General features: G+C 37.4%; 1 protein-coding gene and 1 long non-coding RNA gene across 6 annotated transcripts in view; one reads left to right on the top strand and one right to left on the bottom strand.

Annotated features, from left to right (window-relative positions):
• Nucleotides 1-219: 219 nt before the first annotated feature.
• Nucleotides 220-1,910, bottom strand: LOC120316242. The gene is made up of 3 exons (XR_005558897.1): nt 1,800-1,910; nt 1,018-1,092; nt 220-416 (listed from the first exon to the last, which is right to left on the bottom strand). It is a non-coding gene; the product is annotated as an uncharacterized LOC120316242 (long non-coding RNA).
• Nucleotides 1,811-21,687, top strand: part of STEAP4 (STEAP4 metalloreductase) — a 23,612-nt gene continuing 3,735 nt past the window's right edge. Inside the window, exons 1-5 of one of the 5 annotated variants that reach the window (XM_039361590.1) lie at nt 1,823-1,962; nt 10,684-10,778; nt 13,064-13,173; nt 19,417-19,886; nt 21,152-21,679. In XM_039361590.1, coding sequence (XP_039217524.1) covers nt 19,431-19,886; nt 21,152-21,679 — 984 coding nt within the window. In that variant the 5' untranslated portion in view covers nt 1,823-1,962; nt 10,684-10,778; nt 13,064-13,173; nt 19,417-19,430. Of the gene's footprint in view, nt 1,963-5,647; nt 5,760-10,683; nt 10,779-13,063; nt 13,174-19,416; nt 19,887-21,151; nt 21,680-21,687 lie in introns of those variants that run through there. The other 4 variants (XM_039361592.1, XM_039361589.1, XM_039361593.1 and 1 more) reach the window with 4 other exon arrangements.

The raw sequence follows: 21,687 nt of genomic DNA, 5'->3' as shown, positions 1-21,687 counted from the left end.
ATTCGGATGCTTGGCAACTGGTATGTATTTATGACAGTTGCAGTGTCCTGGGGTCATGTGATCACCTTTTTGATCTTTTAACAAGCAAAGTCAATGGGTAAGCCGCATTCACTTAACAACCACATTACTAACAACAACTACAGTGATTTACTTAGCAACTGTGGCAAAAAAGTTGTAAAATGAGGCAAAATTCACTTAATAAATTTTACTTACTTAGCGACATAAATTTTGTCCTCAATTCTGGCCGTAAATCAAGAATTACTGGTATTTTCTGTCCAAAAAACAATTATCTTGGTATAGTCATGTCACTCAATCCAAGTGTAGCACATCATATCTCTCTTTTAAATATGAGATTGCAGGAGATTGTTATATAACAGAGTTGTGGTTATGATCTCCTAAGAAGCACCATTTTAAATCTGGATGAAAAATTCATAAGTAAGAAAAAAGAATTACAGTTGTAGGAGATATTAATTATTCAATTGCAACAAGTTGTATACTTTAATACTATCCAGTTACCGCATTTTCCGGCGTATAAGGCGACCTGGCGTATAAGACAACCCCCAACTTCGGCGCCGAGTCGCATGCCTAGAAAGTCATCTTATACGCTGAAAACTACCGTTATTTCTGGCGTATAAGATGACTAGGCATATAAGATGACCCCCGACTTCGGCACCGATTTCAATGCTTTCGAAAGTCATCTTATACGTCGGAAAGTACAGTATATATTTTTCTGCAAAAAAAAAAAAAACATTCATACTTAAAACATGATAACTAAAGACCCAGGCCTTTTGAAGGGACCAAAGACACAAAATTCAACTTTATCTATCTTACAAGGTGGTTAAATGGATAAAATTAGAAGTGGGACTATAATTTCTATCTTGAGTTTTTTGGCCAAAGAGTGAAATACAAAACACATCAGAGTAAAAGTAAGTAAATAAACCAAAGGAATTGGAATATACACACAATTGGAATAAGGAATAATCACACGCAAGCACATATAGAAGCCACATATCTTACCTTATGGAAGACAGTCCATTTAAAGTATCTGCTCCTTAAACAGTTGTGCAGTCTAATAGCAGTTTAGGTGAAGAGCTGTAGGAAGAAGGAAGAGAGACTTTGTCTTCTATGCCTGTTGTTTGCAGTTTATATCACATTGAATTTCTACTTAAAACTATACTGGTTATTCCTAAATGTGCATCTACAGGAAGGGTTCCCAACATTTGGGTCTGGTATCTTTGATGGAACAGGTGAACATTGGTTCCTGGGGAGGGTGGGGGGGCTGGTTGTCCACAGAATGCCACAGGATGCTAATAGTCTCTAGCCTATATTTTCCTTTCTTTTTTCAGTCATGCATCATTTTTTTTTTATTTTATAAGAACTAAATGATACAGTGGCACAGGAGTGCTGTCAGGCTTACACCAACTGCCTAGGGGAACCGAACTGGAGAATTTGTTATGCAAATCAGCACATATCAATGTGCAAGAAATATGTGTTCTCCTTAGTCTTCTTTCTAAGCAATCCCTTCCTTCTAAAAACAACTGGACTGAAAAAGCAAATAAGATTATTTTTGTGGTCAGAGCATTGTTTGGTCATATTTCAAATGCATAATAGAGGAGGAAAGGTTGAACAAGAACAGGCAGGCACCAAAGCACTTCTCCCAGAGTAGAAAAAGAAACCCTGATTAAGCCTTGTCCAATAAACAGACAAGAAAGGGATTTTCCCAACATCGTTATTGGGAAATTCTGTCTTCATTCTTAAATGTACAGGTTTGCAAAATCAAGAGCTCTTCCCCTATTCACCTCCCTTTCCTGTGTCTTCACTTCAGCTGATATATGGCCAGGAATCATTGCAGACTTCTCCACTCTGTTCCAAGTGAGAGAAGAAGCTGCTGTGCGCCTCCAGGCAGATGTTACTGCAGCTGGACTGCCTTTATTGACTGAGAAGGAAGGGAAAAAGTTCAAGGTAAGTTTTCATTTGAAAGACAGGCAAAGTCACTCAAAGAACTATGCAGACTTTCCCACTGGGTAATTCTGCCTCGCAGGTGAACTTTAGAAATATTTTTTCCCAAATTAATCTGTGTTGCAAAGGCATCACATGTGACAAATGGAATTATTTTACTTCTGGTAAGCAATGCAAAAAAAAAGGGGAAAGTTTCTATCGCTTCATGGCTCTGCAATGTATGAAAAGCTGACATTAAACAGGGGATTAGACATTATGCAATTTTTAAAGATTTAAACTTTGTTTTTATCTTTTTAATGTTTAATTAAATTACTATAAAAAAGAAATTATTTAAAAATTATGTGGTTGGCTAAGAATCCTGGAGTACCTTAAAGATTTACAAAGATTCTATAGAATTGACTTTTTAAGGATTATTGTCAACTTCATGAGATGCAATATTATTCTTACTGCACCTTTGAAAGAGGAAAAAGCCTGTGATGAATTGACAACAGGGTAACCTCTTACTCTGTATTGCCAGTCTAAATTAATTTGCCCATACAAAAGGTTTCACCATCTGATTTTCAACAAAGGTGCAAAAATAAATCTGTTAAAAACATGTTCTTTAACATTGTTAAAAAATAATAATAATAGCCCATGTCTTAACAAGATTGCCAAAATCTCTTTATTTTTCAGCATTTTCAATAGAAATCTAATAGGCATTTTATATTCTTGAGAAATGTGTCAAACTTAAGACAGCTAATTATTATTATTATTATTACTATTCTAATAACAAGAGAAAATTTTCATTTAAGCTGCCATCCCTTATTCCCACTATACTCTATGATAAGTGTAACTATTTTTTCTTCATTATTTTTGAGGTCCATTTGAAGTCAAGGGTCCAAAATAATGAAAAAAATAAAATTGGGATTAGTTTTATTATCTTTAACGAAAACTGTTGATCCATCTACTTATTTCAACATTGAATAGGCAGTTCCCTGCCCCTATTCCCGATGCTTCCCATAAATAATAAATTCATATTTTCCAAAATTAGGACCCAGATTTGAAGTCTATTCAGCATGGCTGAAAAGGGCCAATTAATTTTTTTCTCCTGAGAAGTCCATTGGACTCCATCCAATGAGATAGAATAGCTAGAGTCCCCTTTTATATGCTAACCAAATGTGTGGTCAATTTGACCCAAGACTGGTTCTTTGGCACTGCAGCATATTCTTTAAATTTGTGGGGTGTGATGCCCAAACCTCCTTAATTTCTTTACCATTGGGTCAACCTAATCAAAGCTGTGCTTACTCAGGTCAGTCTCCCTGGATTGATCTGGGCTTCCACCCAAATAAAATTCATGCAGGTTGGAATTCATCCTATAACAACAAATCTAGCTATAGTTTTCTGAAAGCTATCCAGAAAACGTTTCTTCCTTTAAGGAAACTGAAACAGGTACCAGTCTCTTTCTGCATTGGATTTAGTCAAAAAATAGCTGCTCTTAATTTTCATTGTAAATGGCTGTACTTAAATCAGAATTAAGCTAAGTTTTGTCCCATTGGATTCATAGAGACCTATACTGAGTAGGTCTAAACCTACCCAGATCTTGAAGGAGTGAAAGGAATCTTCTAAGTCATAACAAGAAAAAAAAAAACAAGAGAAAAATCTCTGCAATTTAGAGAAGACGTTATAGTGTGGTACAGGTTTCTATGGATAAGATGTGATATGAGCACACCTTATATGCCTTAAGTCTCTGCAAATTTTGAAACATTCGTATCACCCTTAAACTGCCTCAGTTCCCCACCAAAAAGTATTCCAGCTTCATTCAATTGACAGTTCTCAAGAACGCAAAAAAAAAAAAAAAGTGGTAGGGGGATACATGTGATCCAAGAACCACAGGTTACTTATCCCTGTTTGCTCTCAGCTGTCTTAGATTTCAAGGACCACTTCCCAGCTATACTTGAATGGAGATGATATTGTTGACTGGAACTTAAATTTGCTAGGAATGTTAAATAGATCGTAAGAAGCAATAAGTATTGTGAGTCTTATAATTTATGCATCAAAATCCAAGGTAGTTAGGAATGCAGTGGAATGGAATGCTTAAGAAATGTGTGTGATTAAAACAAGAGACAGGATCAAAAGTAGATGGTTGCAGAATGAATGGAGAATTCACCAAATTCAAAATGACGAGTAAAAATAGTTTACAATTATTTATATAAGGAGAGAATGAACAAGAATGAAATTATGAAACAAATACATGGAGGTAGAGTAAATAGGTCAAGATGAAAGAGAAGACCAAGAAAGCCATGGCTAGATAAAATTAATGAGAACCTTAAAAGGGTTAAATTTAAAGGACAAAAGCCAATGTGTAAAATCATGTATGGATACAATAAAAACAATTCAGGTTTAGAAAGATAAAATGTTATAGTGAGGTGTTTTGAATGCTAATGGTATAAACTAATTCTAGCTAATATTTATTTTTCTTATTCATTTTGGAGGGCTTATGAGTTTGTTCACATTTCCTGTACTCTCCATAATGTTGCTTATCCTGGGGAGCAATAGTGTAATAGGAATGTGTATCTGTGTCTGGAGAGTTTGATAGCAAATACTGGAGTTTCCACATGCAAAGTATAATTTTTACCACTGAACTACAGTGATAAAACTGGTATTTGATGGTCTTCTATTTTGCACCCTGAGCAAATATAGAAAAATATTTTAGAGCTTCTCTTCATAAGTCTCCAGTTTAATATGTCTTCTTTTTCTGTTCTTCTAAACTCACAAGAAATACATTTCAAATGCTTGCAATAATATTAATAAAGTAATTTTAAAAACTAACAGAAAAGGTGACATTTTTCAGAAGGGAAAATTCAGACAAATATGACCTTTCTAACACCTACATGAGTTCCCACACAATGTCAAGGAATAGTCATGACTCCCTGTGTACAAAAAGTCCTTAATAAGTGCATATTCTTCAGACCAAAACATTCTTCAAAACATTCTTCAAAACCACAATGAATGCTTAAAGAGATTTTCAAGATCCTGATTTTTAGAAAATTATGTGAAGCATGAAAATGCTCAAAACACTGAAAAAATTAATGGTATCTGTATTGTTGGGTGGTGAGCTTTTACCTTAAACCCTAAACCATTTGCCCACTACATATGTAAGGACATGAGAAGCACTAAAGAGGTGCATTATAAAGCTTTCCTTAATTAATCAATCATATGGAAGAGAGAGCACAACTACGGTATGAATTTGTATTTGTATTGGTGAGTTTAAACCTCAAGGTGCTTGCCTATTGCACATGTAAATATGTAATAAGTACTAAAGGGATGCATTGTAGAGCTTGCATTAATTAATCATTCACGTGGAAGAGAAAACAGAAATGTATGAAATGACTGACAGCACTTTTTAAAGTTTGGTGTACAGGACGTAGCCAAGATGTTTTGCTATCTGACATAAAACCAATAGGTAATCTTCCTATTAGACAGGCAGAAGTAGACAATAGGTAAGTCTTCCCCAACATCTGAGGGAGCAACTTAATTTATATACATGTCATACTGTACACTATTTGGTTTTCAATAGCAGGGAAATAGGAACTGAAACTGATGCCCTAGTTTTCGAACAATTGCTCCATGATGCAAATGTATAATAGGAGAGCCAGCCCATCTAATCTTATGAAAGCAATTGCAAACTTAATTTATACAAGGTAAACAGAGGATACAGAGCCCTGCCACCTTGTCATCCTCTCTCTCTCAGGAATAAGACTGTCTTGCAGGTTCTAGCTGTTTTATGAAGCAGTGATACATCTTTATTGGAAAAACGTAAGGTACACTTACACTATTTTTTTCTAACTCTTATTTTTACTTTATCTTACTTTGCTGAATTTTACCTTATTTCATTTCATCCATATCTCATTGTGGCTAACATCTACTGTCCCAGTATGGTCAATTTGATTAATCAATAAAGTTTATTCCACCTTATTCAGTAAAGTAACATGCCAGATTTGCTTGGAGGGGCCATGACCAAATATCAAGATTTTGTTGCTGACTAGTCCTTTCATCAGAGCTCTGAAAAAAGCTCTTGCCGTTTAGCTAGTAATTTGTTTTCGGGGAAAGAGAAGCAACAAAACCTTTTCGCTGTGATTTTTGGCATTCAGTGCAACAGGCACAAAAGGTGACTATCAGCATGCATTCCTAGCCAGCAGAAGACACAACCAATCTGGGTATAAGCATGCTAATGCACCTGGTGCCCTTCCCAGGATACAGTATAGCCAATTCAGAGCTCTGCGTTACAGGGAAGCAATTAATCCAGATCTGTGTTTAATAATAATAACAATAATAATAACAACAATAAAAACAACTTTGGAAGGGACCTTGGAGGTCATCTAGTACTGCTCAGACAGGAAACCCTATACCATTTCTGACAAATGGCTGTCCAGTCTCTTCTTAAAAACTTCCAGTGTTGGAGCATTCACCGCTTCTGGTTAATTGTTAATTGTTCTAAGTGTCAGGAAGTTTCTCCTTAGTTCTAGGTTGCTTTTCTCCTTGATTAGTTTCCATCCATTGCTTCTTGCTGTCCTGCCTTCAGGTGCTTTGGAGAATAGTTTGACTCCCTCTTCTTTGTGGCAGCCCCTGAGATATTGGAACACTGCTATCATGTCACCACTCGTCCTTCATTAAACTAGACATACCCAATTCCAGCAACTATTCCTTATATGTTTTAGCCTCCAGTCCCCTAATCATCTTTGTTGCTCTTCTCTGTACTCTTTCTAGAGTCTCAACATCTTTTTTACATCGTGGTGACCAAAACTGGATGCAGTATTCCAAGTGTGGTCTTACCAAGGCATTTTAAAGTGGTATTAATACTTCACGTGATCTTGATTCTCTCCCTCTGTTAATGCAGCCTAGCACTATGTTGGGTTTTTTGGCTGCAGCATCATACTGCTGGCTCATATTTAAGTGATTGTCCACTAGGACTCCGAGATCCCTCTCACAGTTACTATTAATGAGCAAGGTACCCCCTATACTATACCTGTACATTTGGTTTTTCTTGTCTAAATGTAGAACCTTACTTTTTTCACTATTAAGTTTCATTTTGTTAGATAGCGCCCAGTGTTCAAGTCTGTCCAGATCCTTCTGTATCTTAAGCCTATCTTCTGGAATGTTGGCTATTCCTGACAGCTTGGTATCATCTGCAAATTTGATGAGTTCCCCATCTCCTCATCCAAATTGTTGATGAAGATGTTGAAGAGCGCTGGGCCCAGAGCAGAGCCCCGGGGCACCCCATTACACATTTCCCTCCATGTAGATGCGGTTCCATTGAGGACCACATGCTGAGTACAGTCGGCCAGCCAACTACGAATCCATCTGGTGGTTATGTTGTCTAACCCACATTTTTCTAAATTATCAAGTAGTAGGTTGTGATCTACTTTATCAAATGCCTTACTGAAGTCCAAGTAAATTATATCCACAGCATTCCTCTGATCCACTAATTTTGTAACTTGGTCAAAGAATGCAATAAGATTTGTCTGGCATGATCTGTTTTTGACAAACTCTTGTTGGCTTTTAGTAATGACTTTGTTTGCCTCTAGGTGTTCGCTGATTTGTTGTTTATCTTTTCCAGAATTTTCCCAGGTATTGAGGTCAGGCTGATAGGTCTGTAATTTCCTGGATCCATTTTTTTCCTTTTTTGAAGATGGGAACTACATGAGTTCTTTTCCACTTCTCTGGTAGTTCCCCAGTGCTCCAGGATTTTTGAAAAATATAGTTCAGTGGTTCTGAGTTCATATCTGCCAGCTCCTTCAGAACCTTGGGGTGTCATCCATCTTGTCCTGGTTATTTGAACTCGTCTAGGCTGGACAAGTGCTCACTTACCATTTTCTTGCCTATCTTGTGTTTCTATTCTGGTTTTTATGGCAGTATTTTTGATAGGTTGGTCTGTTTTTTCCCTTTGTGTAAAGACAGATGCGAAAAACGAGTTAAATATTTCTGCTTTCTCCCTGTTGCTTGTCACCTTCTTGCCACTTTCACCCACTAGTAGACCAATCATTTCCTTCACTTTTTTCTTGTTTTTCATGTTGAAAGAAGCGTTTTTGTTATTTTTGACTTTGGTTGCAAGCTTTAGTTCATTTTGAGCCTTAGCTTTCATCACTTAATCTTTGCAGGCTCGGGCTATTTGCTGATATTCTGCCTTAGTTATGTGCCCCTATTTCCACTTTTTATACTTGTCCTTTTTATCTTTCAATTTATCAGAGAGTTCATTATGCAGCATGCTAGTTTCTTTTGAAAGCTGTTATTTTTTCTTCTGATTAGGTACAGTATATCATTCTTTGCTAACTCTTTTACACCCTGGAAATAGATTCCCCAGCTGAAAATATATTTTTGGGAAGGGGAATCAGATGCCTGGAATTCGCCTATGTTTCTCAGGAGTTCCCCTTCAGGTTGGATTCTATTGCTTGGATGGTTGATCTGGAATCCCCAACTATCTTCCCTTTCCATCTGTGGGCTTGTACAGACCTCCCAGTTAAGGTCATCAGGAAGTCAAGCTCTGGCTAAATTGCAGCTTCCAGCTTGACTAACTGGCTGAGTTTCTGTGTGGTCACAGAGATGGTTTGAGGTCAAGCTACAGTGAAGGATTAGGCTGTTTTTACAAGCCTGATTAGGGAAGTCAGGCTGCTGTTTCTTTTACCTTTATTTTTCTCTCTATCATCGACTTGTGTCTACCATCCTCCTTCTCTTTCCACCTGTTCTATCCTTCCTCCCTTATCAATGCAGCCTTTAAGCCCAGCAAACATCAGAAAATCCTCATTCCCTGCAGAAAAGGATTGTTCTCAAGGACTCTATTGTTCCCCTTCACAGAAAGAGATTGGCATATAATAATAACGGGTTGACAATTTTGACTAACATTATTAAAGCAAAATAATGTGGCTGTGAGGGACCTGTTCTCCTGCTTTCTTCAGTCACACAATTGTTCTAAAAAAAATGGCCTGGATTCTATCCAAGTCCTGCCCAGTTAAAAACACTGCAGGCTGAGCAATCATGTATCTTCAGATGAAGGGTATGATTGTAATTGTCCTGGAAGGTTTTTTTGTGCATCACCCAGAATTATCTTTAGTGAGGTGGTAGCTCTAGAAATGTAATGGATGACATATGATAGATAGATATAAGATAGATAGATGGATAGAAGGATGGAGAGAGAGAGAGAGAGATATGGAGAGAGAGGGGGGGAGGGAGGGAGAGAGAGATGGAGGGAGAGAGGGAGGGAGGGAGATGGAGAGAGAGGGAGGGAGGGAGAGAGAGATGGAGAGAAAGAGGGAGGGAGGGAGAGAGAGAGGGAGGGAGAGAGAGAGGGAGGGAGATGGAGGGAGAGAGAGATGGAGAGAGAGGGAGGGAGGGAGGGAGAGAGAGAGAGAGAGAGAGAGAGAGAGAGAGATGGTCCTAGATGCCATTCAACTTGCACACTCTAGTGTAATGAAGGGTGGTGATTTCATGCAAATGCAAAGACACATTTCAGTTTGTCCTACTCAGACCCTTTTTCAGATTTACTGATCAAGTACTGCAATTTTCAGCATAATGGAGATAAGGTTGTATCTTATTTTGCATGCTGGATTTTATTCTCTACAAACAAGGCATTGCTCCCATAATTTTTTTAAAAAGGTGCAAACTAGTTCAACAGGATCCTCCAACAGTGTAGGAGGGTGAGTCCAACCAAATCTATAATTAAAACGTACAAATACGGAGAGAGTAGTTACCACAGATGTTTATAGCACAGCACATACAAATTATGGGATGAGCTATGTTTTACCAGAAATTACACTCAGAATGACCAAGTATAAACTGGTTTTGACTTAACTTTAATAGTTGTACCAAAGACAGAGTTTCCATAGATGCAGCAGCTTTCATTTTCCTACTGTAATTCCAGTGTTACAACAACCCTGTCCAATTTTCCTGGCTACATTTTCCTACTGTAATTTCAGTGTTACAACAACCCTGTCCAATTTTCCTGGCTACAGCTATTAACACTGCAGCAATCCAACATGTGGGAGGCAGACCCACACCCTAACAAGATTAATTCATATTGTTGTTGGTTGGTTGATTGGTTCTTTGAATGAGAACCATTCCACTCATGCTACTAAAACTTATTGCTGGCAACCTACCCCATTTTGCATACTCCAAACTGTACATGAAAATAGTAATTCATAAAATGAATTTAAATATATTTTCTTAAAAAAAAAAATAACCCTCCCCAGAAACCAGACAAAAAAGAAAAAAAAACACCTTGCACTAATCAAGTAGATAACACCATTCAGTTCCTTTGTCATTACTGCTCAAGCTATTGTGGAATGTCAATCATCAAAAATTTAGATATCCATATATCAATTATGTTAGTAAATTTGCTTGCTGGTTATAATTGAGTATGAACAATCATCATTATAACTGACTATAAACTATGGAGCACTATAGTCTATTACAGCTAGAATCCACATAATTGAGTTTTGTTATTTAAGGCAGAAGAAAATTCCCCTCTCCTTCTCATGTATTGGTTGTTCAGTTGCTAAGTCATGTCCAACTCTTTGCGATTCCATGAATCATAGCACTCCAGGCTCTCCTGTTGTCATACTGTCAGAGTTTGCCCAAATCCATGTTCTTTGTATCAATGACACTATCAATCTCATCCTCTGCCATTCTCCTTTTGCCTTCAATCTTTCCCAAGATCAAGATCTTTTCCAACGAGTCCTCTCTTCTCATTAGGTGGCCAAAGAATTTGAACTTCAGCTTCACGATCAAAGAATCCTTCCCATATATAGCAACCAGAAATTGGCAAGGCAGCTTAGCTATCAGCCAAGGTAATACTACAGTGTTCTCCACCGACTTGCAACTACAACTCAATTTCTTCTGGCAAACTGCATTATTTTGCCCAAATAATGGGCAAAGAATGACTCTGAAAGGGTGGCATAGTTCATTTGTCAATTTGCATTGTAACAATGCAGTCAGTTTTAATTGTTTAGTTATTTTTGCATTTATTCAAATTTAACTAACTTAATTGAAATTAAATAATAGACCAGACACTACAAAAAGAAATGCTGCATTAATACCCCATTTATCAGTTGATATAGCTATATTGTTTATGAATACCTATGCATTTGTTTTATGATACCTCTCTATCTGAATAACCAAAGCCACTACTATAGCTTCCACCATCATCTGTACCCAGTGAGGCTTAAGCATTTCCCAGATGTTCACTGGGAGAATGACAATTCTTCTGTTGCACCTGGCTTCCTTCAGAAATACTTGCTACCTGGGTTCAGGCTGTTCTCTTCTCCACAAAAGAAGGACTTACTGTTCTCCATCCAAATCTCAGCCACAGAGCCAAGTTCTTGAGCTAGCTGTCAGATCTTCCCATCTATGTTTTCTCAGATTACAGTAGAAGAATGTTTTTGATCTGAGAATACAAGATGTTTGTATGCTATAAGCCTTTGGAGAACTGAAAAGTGTACAATGATATATTCTTATTCTAGTGCACTATTAAACAATCCTAGCAACCAGCAGGTAAGGGAGGCATTAAAATAATGTTAATGTCCTAACTGGCTCCCATAGAAAAATACAACAGAAGTTGCAATTGAGCTTTTAAAATGTTTTTATTTTGCATGAAAGAATTGCATCAATATTTGGGCATTTCATTACTAAGAACTGACTTATCATTAAGGACAGTTGAATTTGTGTTATGTTCGGCACAGATTCATTTCATGCAGGGAGAGGGAGACAGCTGCCTTGTTATGAGAAGGCAGCAAATTAATCATTCATTTATACTTAATATATCTTACATTACAGTAATAGAATATAAAAGAGGTTTGTGGGATGTTTTCACTTAGGTAACATAATTATTTGAGAGGCCTGGTAGAGCCAGACACCCTTTGTGGTTCTATTTTAATCAATTATGAATCTACTTGCCCACTTTGCTCTTTCTCTAAATCTCACTTTATTACCTTAAAAAAAAGGTTCAACATTAGGTCTGAATTGTTTGGCATAATGCTAAATAGTTCTAATACCAATTTGGAGGGTTTCTAAAAGGAAAACTTTAATAGACTTTCACAAGAGGAGCTTATGCCAGCCATCCACAATCTTGCACTCAAATGTCTTAAGATACATCTGCAACACAGCTGGAGGCTCCAGTCTGGGAGAGTCTGATTAAGATTAGGAACACTTACCGCCTTGAATTATTTATAAAAATAATAGTGAGATTTCTTTTTTATCTAAAAAATTGAATGGTAAATAAATGCTACAATCATTAAATGAGTTTCAGACTAGATTTATTAAAGAAGGAACATCCAGGAAACATACTTTTCAGATTAGACTCTGACAAAATCTGCACAAGGATGTTCCTTTTTAAATTTCTTATATTGTTTTCTTCATATCAGTTCTTATGCAATGTTTGGTGCTGTTCAGTGCCACGAGCTTATACAGCGTGTTTTTGCAGGCACTTTACCAACATTTTCTGGCAACGAGACTCAGTTGCAACATGAAGGAAAATCTCTCTTGTGGTAAACTCCCAATGTGTTTGCTGTTCCGCAGAAGGAACAATTCCTTCATTCTGTGATTATAATCATTTTAGATCCTAACTGTCAATAGTAATGTTGCTTAGCAACTAAACTGACTTTTAGTTCTGTCATTCAATCCAATGTTAGATACCAGGACTTGCAGTGTGTTTATCTTCAAGGGGCATCATAATAATACAATCAGAATCTTGATGAAAGCTGTCATTTATTGTGGAAAGGGACAACAGAGATTGTCATACTGAAAGTATCCCATGAATCCATTAAACTTAAGGGTGGGGGGAGGGGGATTTGTACCTTTCCAGATGATGTAGGTGTACATATCCCAGCATTTCAGCTGATATATTTAATGGTGAAGAATGCTGAGAATTGTTGGGAGTTTTTGACCAATGAGTCACATGAAGAGATGCTAAGAGAGAAAAGAAGAAAGATGCAAAGAAAAAAACTTGATGGAACAAAAGGAGGAAAACTCCACTCATAATGTACTCTACCTTTTTCTCATTGGAATGTACAGTATATCTTACCACATCATTTCTCAACTACATTCTTTATGCTTAATGCCTGTCTCCACCTTTCAGATTGCCAACACCTTAAGAATCTTTTGTGATGAACCGTACAGATGACAGGGCTGGATTAACCCTTGATTCTTTTAAACTCTAACCAGTTTAGCAACTTTGGAAATGCAAAGGAAAGTATTCAACTTTTCAGCTTGACCATGTATATTTATAGTAATGGTTTAGTTGGTTTGAATTTGCAGCTCTCTCAGCAGTTTGCTATGATTTAGGCAACATTAAGTGCATCTTTTTTTTTTTCAGCTCATGCTTCATACGCCTGAAGAATCAGTTTCAGTATTATCTTGTTAAAAGGCAGAGATGAGAGGAATAGAATAGCAGAGCAGCGATAGGGAAGAAATTATCATCACTAACAATACATTTTATCTGTTCTGTTAAAGTTTGCAATGTGGAATCATTTTGCTGAAAGCAAAAAACTGGATTTTTTTTAAAAAAAAAATACAAATTACAGTGATAATTTGCTGCATTGCAACCCTGATTTTTGGATTCTTCTCACCTCATGTGCCCCATAATATCAAAGCTTTTATAATTCATGGGACACTAATTTTATTTTAGAGTTCCGCCTATCTCCTCAGATATAGTAATACAGCAGAAAAAAATGAAGTTAGAGTATGAATAAGGAAAAAACCGGGAGCAGGGTGGAATTCTAAGCTTATTTTCTGAACAAAAGGAATAAGAATGCAATTTACTTTGTTGTTACAAGGCGGTCAAAAAAATGAGGGGGCACACTGGAGATTGAAGCTTTCTATGTAAACATTATGAGAGCAAATATCTGACTTGAGCGAGGATTAGTAAAATAAGCCTTAAAACAGAAAAGCAATTTAGTCACAGGAGCTACATTGTACAGTGGGCAAAGCTTAGCAGACAGCTGATCAAAAAGTCAAAGTAATGTGCTCTAAGTATGTGTGTACTTGGGAAAAAAGACCTTAGGAAGTGACCCCAGATTAGTAGTTCCTTGTGCAAAGAACAGACAGAGTATCCAACAAAAAAGAAGCTGAGAATAACTCTGTATATAAACCCTTTCACTCCTTCCAAGCATGAGGCCATGACAGTGACGTATTGATGCCACCAGCCTCTGAATTTGCACCAAAAGGACAGTCCTTTGCCTCCTAAATCTTTTTCTTGAGTCTGTATCTCTCCTGAAAGAGAGGTTTATGTGCAGTCTTGTGTTCCATGTGCTGCTCTTTCTGTCTTGCATTTCTTAAACTGGTCTCAGTTGCTCTCAGGTGTAGGCAGCAGGCACCCATCCGGGGATGAAGTAAGATTTACCTTCCAGTTCTCAGCTGGCAACCCATTCAACTGCAGCAGATGGATGCAAAGGAGAGGGATGTCTTGGGCTTTGCCTCAGGCAGCAAGATTTCATCTGGCTCTTTTGCTTAGGCTGCAATCCTACCAACTGCAGCTGGCTTCACATTAAAATCCCACTTGGAAATTTGCTTTGAACAATGATAATCATTTCTAAATAAATTAATGACTGGCATGGATATGACACTATTTCTTTTTAAATCCTGGCATTAACCAAACGTGAAACAGTCAGTTTTGGGGAAGGGGATATCAAAAAAGCAAAGTTTATAAAGTCTGCAATAAATCTTAAATATAACCCTCCCCCTTTTTAGGGGAAAAATAGAGGGGCAAACACAACCAATCACGATCCTCCTCCCTATTTTGAAAAAAATTAGGCTAACATATTACTCTCTGTTGACTATAAGAGCACTGGGGTACCTGAAAAGTCCTTTTAAGCTCGGTCAGAAAGCTGCTGTGAATAAGATAATAAACTAATTATTTATGAAGGCAGAGGGATAAAAGCCAATAATAGTAGATTATGGAATGCATAGTACCAAACTTCTCTGATTTACCCATCTCTGATTTAATCAGTGAAATTAAATGGAATTAATAGAAGTGCCTCTGTCTGTACAAATGCGATGCTAGATCAATGAAACATTTTTTTAAAAGGAACCCTATTTTGAGGGTCTTTGTGTGGCATTAATACTCTATGGCATCCCTTAAAGTAAGATAAAATAAAACAGGAGTACAATAGCCTTTTGAATAAATTTGCCAGTGTGGATTATGGTAAAATAACCATTTATGAGACGGCAGTCTTTAGGTCTCCAAAATATTCTGTCCAGCTTACTTTGCCCTTTTGTCTGTCACTCCTCTAGACAAAGAACCATTTTATCTTTTGTATAGACCTCTGGAGATCAAATGAGGTCCAAAGGCATTCTTGGAAGTAAACGTTAGATATTAGATCAGTGGTTCTCAACCTTTTTATAGCTGCGACCCCAGTCTTAAGTCGAGGACTACCTGTATTTCCTTGCCCGGGAGCACCACGCATGCATGGTGCCGCCCCCTGCACCGGCTGAGGCATAGCTGGCAAGGGGCGGCGGCAGGCAGGCCTAGGCACTCCCGGGTGGCCACGGCAGCGACGGCGCAGGGCGACCACTGGCTGGCCCACCAGCTGGCCCAGCCCAAGGCAGGTAAGGCACCCGCCGGGCCCCACGTGCGTCAGCAACCCTCCCTGCGCCCACTGGCCTCCCACGTCCCATCCCGGCCCTCTTTTACTTACTTTTTAGTTGCTCAGCAGGGAGGGAAGCTTTGCAGAATGTTCGCCTTGCAGTACCATTTGCAGACTGGGGCTTTTGGTGGGCTCAGCAGGGCAGAGTCAGCCTGGACAATTCCTATTGGCTTTTGAAAGCCAATAGAATTAGACTCTGTTCAAGAGAGTCTATTCTATTGGCTTTCGAAAGCCAATAGAATAAGAGGGAGTAGCACAGCTAAGGAAAAGGGGAAAAAATGGTGGAAAAAATGGCAGACTGCGTTGTTTGGTGACCCCGTGAAATGGTCGTTCGACCCCAAATGGGGTCGCGACCCACAGGTTGAGAACCGCTGTATTAGATCAATGTTGCAGCTTAGCTTAAAAAAGTTTTTTTTAAAAAAAAGTAAGAGGCAGGAAGTGATAAAGCAGCGGTTCTCAACCTATGGGTCGGGACACCATTTGGGGTCGATCGACCATTTCACGGGGATCGCCAAGCAAGGCTGTCCGCCATTTTTTCCCCTTTTCCAGTGGGTGCTTTACCTCCCTTGGGCTGGGCCAGCTGGTGGCCCAGCCGGTGGTCGGCCTGCTCCGTCTCTGCCGCTTGTCAGCAACATCTTGGCCAGCGCAGGGGGCGGCACCACGCATGTGCGGCGCTCCCAAGCAGGGAAAGTCGTCGACTTATGACCGGTTTAGTCCTCGACTTACGACCGGTTGAGAACCACTGTGATAAAGGAAGTGTCCATAAATATATAAATGATCCCAAATACCTTTTGAGGTAGATTGGTAGATCGGTAGATATCTGTTCTTCTATCTTTATGTCTATCTGTCTCTGTCTCTATTTCTACTGGTCTGTTATCTATGTATCATCTACCTATATGGTTATCTAATTAACTTACACTCTGCTTTCTATCCATAACATACTCTAAGTTATAAAATGTAGTTGGGGATTCTGTATATACTGATAGCAACTATATATGAAATATAATTCTAGTATAACCAGATCAACACCTTCTCCTTGAAGAAAGAAAGTGAAATTCTAATTTCATAAATATTAAATCGTTTAGGAAGTCCATTCTGTCGAAGATACCTAATTTTAAATGGGAACATATTTTTGACCCATATTTCTAATACAAATTTAAACATGGTGGCTAGACCACTGATCATAACATAAAACTGAAAGTAGCCCTAACACAATCAGAAAATTGGGAGGGAGCTGGTCCATAGAATTGCTTGAAAAGATAGCATTATCACTATTACTACAAAATAAGTCCCAGTTGCCTGTAGATCCTAAAAATTGCCTGGATCCTAAAGACTATTTCCCTGGTTACTGAATTCCCCACCACAGCCACAAGAAAACAAAGTACACAATCAATTTTGTGTCACATATTTATTCCATCTTCTAATCTAAATTCATAGTTACAAATAAAACTGTACTGCCATCTAGTGGCAAATGTAACATTGAGCACATCAAAATCTACAATTTCTGGAAGTTTGTACCAGCCTAACACAATCTGATGTTACTTGCTGACCTAAATATAATTCTCCCATGTTATCATCTAGCTCGGAAGACTGCAAGTTGCAGAAGGCTGTCCTATGCATTTACATTAAAGTGTTTTCATCAAAGGAAATACAATTGCTTTATTTTAGCCAAAATTAATAATATTTTAAGAGGATAAAAACATAATCCATCTAAGACCCATTTTACTCCAATATTCCAATCAAATAATATCTTTATTATGGTCATATAGGAAGGGGAAAATACAGTGAGCAATTTTAAAAGCTAAAAAGAATATAAAATACAAAGTTAAAATTAAATCTCTATATATAAAAAGAAAAATCTAAAAAAAAACTATAAAAAAGCATTCAATATCTCTACAACCTCAATATTTTATCTCAACATCCTTTTTCACTCTTCTGTCATCTAATGGTGGAACTGCTTTCCTGACTAGTTTTTATAATTTTTCATTTTTTGAAAATTTAACCTAACTGTGCAGATGGTGAACCATCAAATCTGACCAGGGTAAAGGCCTGTCTATCTTTTGGGCTTGTAGGATGTTGGTGAGAAAATTCGCTACAGGTACTCCTGGGATTCTGAAGGCAATTGGGACTAGAATTTCCATTGCTAAGCAAACAGTGCTAACAAATGCAGTAATAAACACAACCTCATATAACTGCATTGCTTAGCAATGCTCTTATAGTCACTTTCATTCCTGCTGAATTTTTATCCATCTGTCAATACTCTGTAGTACCCAACCATGGCACCTGCCCACTTACACACTCATGGTCTATATACAGTGGTGGGATTCAGGCAATTCTCACCACTTCGGCAGAACCAGTAGCTAATTTTTTTGTTCCAGAAGGGGCATCCAAACAGAGAATCTATTTGAATCCCATCACTGTCTATATAGCATGCAGCCTCCAGCTGCCCACACTTCCATCATGTAACATATAGAGTAACAAAATCTGAACGTGCTCCCCCCCTTTTCTTTTTTCATGAAAACTATGAAGGGGCTTGTCTTGAGATATTCATGTTATATTCCTGCCCCAGACTTATACTTCTTTTATCTGACTGTTGTTTTGATAATGGTCCTTCTTCTATTTCACAAATCCCTTTACAGGCCGAAGCTTCCTTTAAAAAAAATTACTTGCTCTTTAAAGAGTATTGTTTAAAGAGTGATGATTGTTTGTTTCATTATTTTTAATCCCAATTATGCTTTACTGAGTTTTACATTGTTCAGAGTCAGAGGACTGGAATAATAAAGCCTCCAAATAAATAAATAAACCTTACTTAAATTATTTTATTATAATTACATTGTATAATTATGTAATCTAATTATATCAGTATTGCATTGCATGGCATTGTAGTGATACATACTGTAATGAATGAAGACCATCCTGAACTTCAAAGTTTTGATTTCTTAATTAGTTCTTAAATTAAAAATCAGTAGGTTCTTGATATATGTCAAAGAGCATTTGGTGGAACGAGAATGGAAGGAATGGAAGCCTGTTCAACACATTTGTTCTTTAAATAGATTGTTTTCATATTCCCTTGCTTGTGATTGGTACTGTGACCACATGTGACTTTGAGTGAAACTCTTAAATTTATAAAAAAAAATTTTCCTCTATAACTCTTCATTTATAACTTTACAGCCTTTTATTTCTTCTGTAGCCCTTGCAACACACCAAAAAACATCAACTTGGATAAAACTATTTGCTTTATGCTTCTGTATTCAGGGGGAAAAGAAGCTTAGTGAAATGAAGGAGAGGTGTATAAATAAAGAGCTTAGATTCTAAAAAAATATATTCCCCAAGCATCAGTAAAAATCCTAGTTGTATGTAAAACATAATTCATTATTCAAAATATGAATCACAGTGGGGATATCACCCTCCCTAAAGCAAAATCTATATCCAGCTTTGTAGCAATGAATAGCAAGATAGCAAATTTTGTTAGTAAAGTCAGAGAAATGTGTGTTTTATATCAAATTTCAAGCACACTTGTAACAACAAAACCAACCATATTTTCTTCAACTTGAAATTCTGAAGGCATCAGAAAGTTTTTTATGTAACAAGACTTCAATTAAATATTATGTGCTACATTAACTTGAAATTATCTAGTATTTATGAATGTAGCCTTCCTCAAATAATTATGTCAGTTAAAATCCAAATGTTGGGTTTTAACTGACATAATTTCCAGTCAATATTATGAGAGCTGAGCGTCGGCACATGTGAAAGTCACCAATATGTATAATCTAATAGGTACTTGAGAATCAAACTGATTTTTTTTTATTTCTAGCAATAAGTTAACATGAACAATTCTGCATTGTAGGAATAATTTCAGATATGTCTGAAAATGTCAATTCAATGATTCCACTTACTTCAGATATGCCCAGCAAGATGGAGACGCTGTGCATTTTTGGAACAGGTGATTTTGGAAGATCTCTGGGCTATAAGCTGATGCAGTGTGGCTATTCCATTGTTTATGGGAGCCGAAACACTCAAAAATCCGGATTAATTCCTCAAGGAGCCACAATCCTATCTCATGCAGAAGCTGCTGAAACATCTGACATTATCATTGTAGCAGTCCAGAGAGTGCACTACAACTTTCTTGAAAGCCTACGAGAAATCCTTGATGAAAAAGTGTTGGTGGATGTGAGCAACAACCTTAAAATAAACCAGTATGCAGAATCAAATGCTGAATATCTTGCCCAGCTGCTCCCAGGCAGTAAAGTGGTCAAAGCGTTTAATACAGTGTCAGCATGGGCCCTGCAATCAGGAGGCTTGGATGCAAGCAGACAGGTAAGGGCATCTCAGATGCCAAAGGTTGCTGGAGGTGGACATGTTCTGTGTGTGCATGAGCTGAGCTAAGGATCTGGCCTGAAACAAGGAACTAGATTTTTGTAGCTGTCACTGAAAGGCACTTTATTTATAAAATACATTATACAGATTACACCTAGCCTCTGAACTGGAACTTCTGAAATTAAATGCAGATTCATGATCAGAACAGCAGACCTTTTCTCTCTACCCCTCCCAAATGACCAGTTTGGGAAACCCAAAGCTGGGACATTACTTTGTGATTCTAAATTGGCTTAGTACAGTTTTTTAATATTTTAATATTTTAATTTTCTAATTTGACCGGAGAATTTAATAGGTAGACTAGCAGCTACAGTATAAAATAAAACAAATTGCCTTTTTTCCTTATAACTAATCTAATTGGCTGCTTTTTTATGTCTGTTGTTATTACCAAGAGAAAGGGTGAGAGACTTAATACTTCGGCAAACTAAGGTGTACAGGCAGTGGAAGCTACAACTGCTGTGGATAGAAAGGAGCCCTGCCTCTGTGAAGCTCTAACTGCATCCCAACAGGTGCAGAATCCGAGGTCACATGCTGTGTGCACGTGTACCTGGAAATGAAGGTAGTAGGTGACTTTTCAGTCAAGAACTACACAGTAAATCTTTAACTATCTCTCTACATCCTACTGTTCAACTTATGATCGTTAGGTCGTGAGGTTTTGAGCAATCAGTGCCATTGGATTCATAGCTCCAGCAAAGAAAAGCACATTTAAATCTTTTGCTTTGTTTAACCTGTTAACTATTTTTTCTTTCATATATGTATGGCAGTACACTGCAAGTAGACATAGAGTCTTATACATTTTGAACCTACTTTGCAAGGGAGGAAACTATTATTTTTACAACAGATTTGCTAATTTAAACTAGGGAGGAGTGTTTTTGTTTTATTCTTTTTAATTCATATTTTTAATGTTCTTGTCTAGTTTTGTTTTAGCTCTTAATTATTTTTCAAATTTTGTATTTTAATTTTTCAACTAAAATAAAAAAATGAAGTTAAAAAGTATATTAATAAAAAAGAACATAAAACATTTTCAGGTTTTGTTATCCCCAAAGATCCCCACTCTGGCTAATTTCAGTTTTATCAAAATGGCCAACTTTCTCAAAAGTTAACTAATAAGCTAAGAGTCATCAAGACATCAAGAAGGTTGGCTCACTGGGATAATTTCTTTATTTTTTATTGAAGCAATGGGACTTTATTTTACTTTGATGTTTCAGGTATTCATCTGTGGAGATGATCGAAAAGCAAAAGAAAAGGTGATGGAGATTGTTCGGAGTCTTGGTCTTACTCCTTTGGATAAAGGTTCTCTCTTAGCATCAAAAGAAATTGAGAATTACCCTTTACAACTTTTTCCAATGTGGAGATTTCCCATCTACCTCTCTTTTGCTCTTAGTGCATTCATATTTTTATACAGTGTTGTCCGTGATATCATCTATAATCATGTTGAGAATGGAAAAAATACTTCTTTTTTTGTTGCTGTTACAATTGCAAACCGGATCTGCCCTGTTGTGGCTCTCGTTCTTCTTGCATTGGTCTATTTACCTGGGATCTTTGCAGCTATTCTCCAGTTATACAGAGGTACAAAGTACAGACGTTTTCCTGATTGGCTGGATAAATGGATGCTCTGCCGGAAACAACTGGGATTGGTCGCCTTGGCTTATGCTTTCCTACATGTTTTATATACACTGATCATCCCCATTCGTTACTATGTAAGATGGAGGGCCAATTCTTTTGTCCTTCAACAGGTAAGCCA

The sequence above is a fragment of the Crotalus tigris genome, unplaced genomic scaffold (genome assembly GCF_016545835.1).
Source record: "Crotalus tigris isolate CLP2741 ecotype Arizona unplaced genomic scaffold, ASM1654583v1 scf7180000019305.191637, whole genome shotgun sequence".
NCBI classification, from domain to species: Eukaryota; Metazoa; Chordata; class Lepidosauria; order Squamata; family Viperidae; genus Crotalus; species Crotalus tigris.
This window is presented reverse-complemented; position numbering and strand designations above follow the sequence as displayed.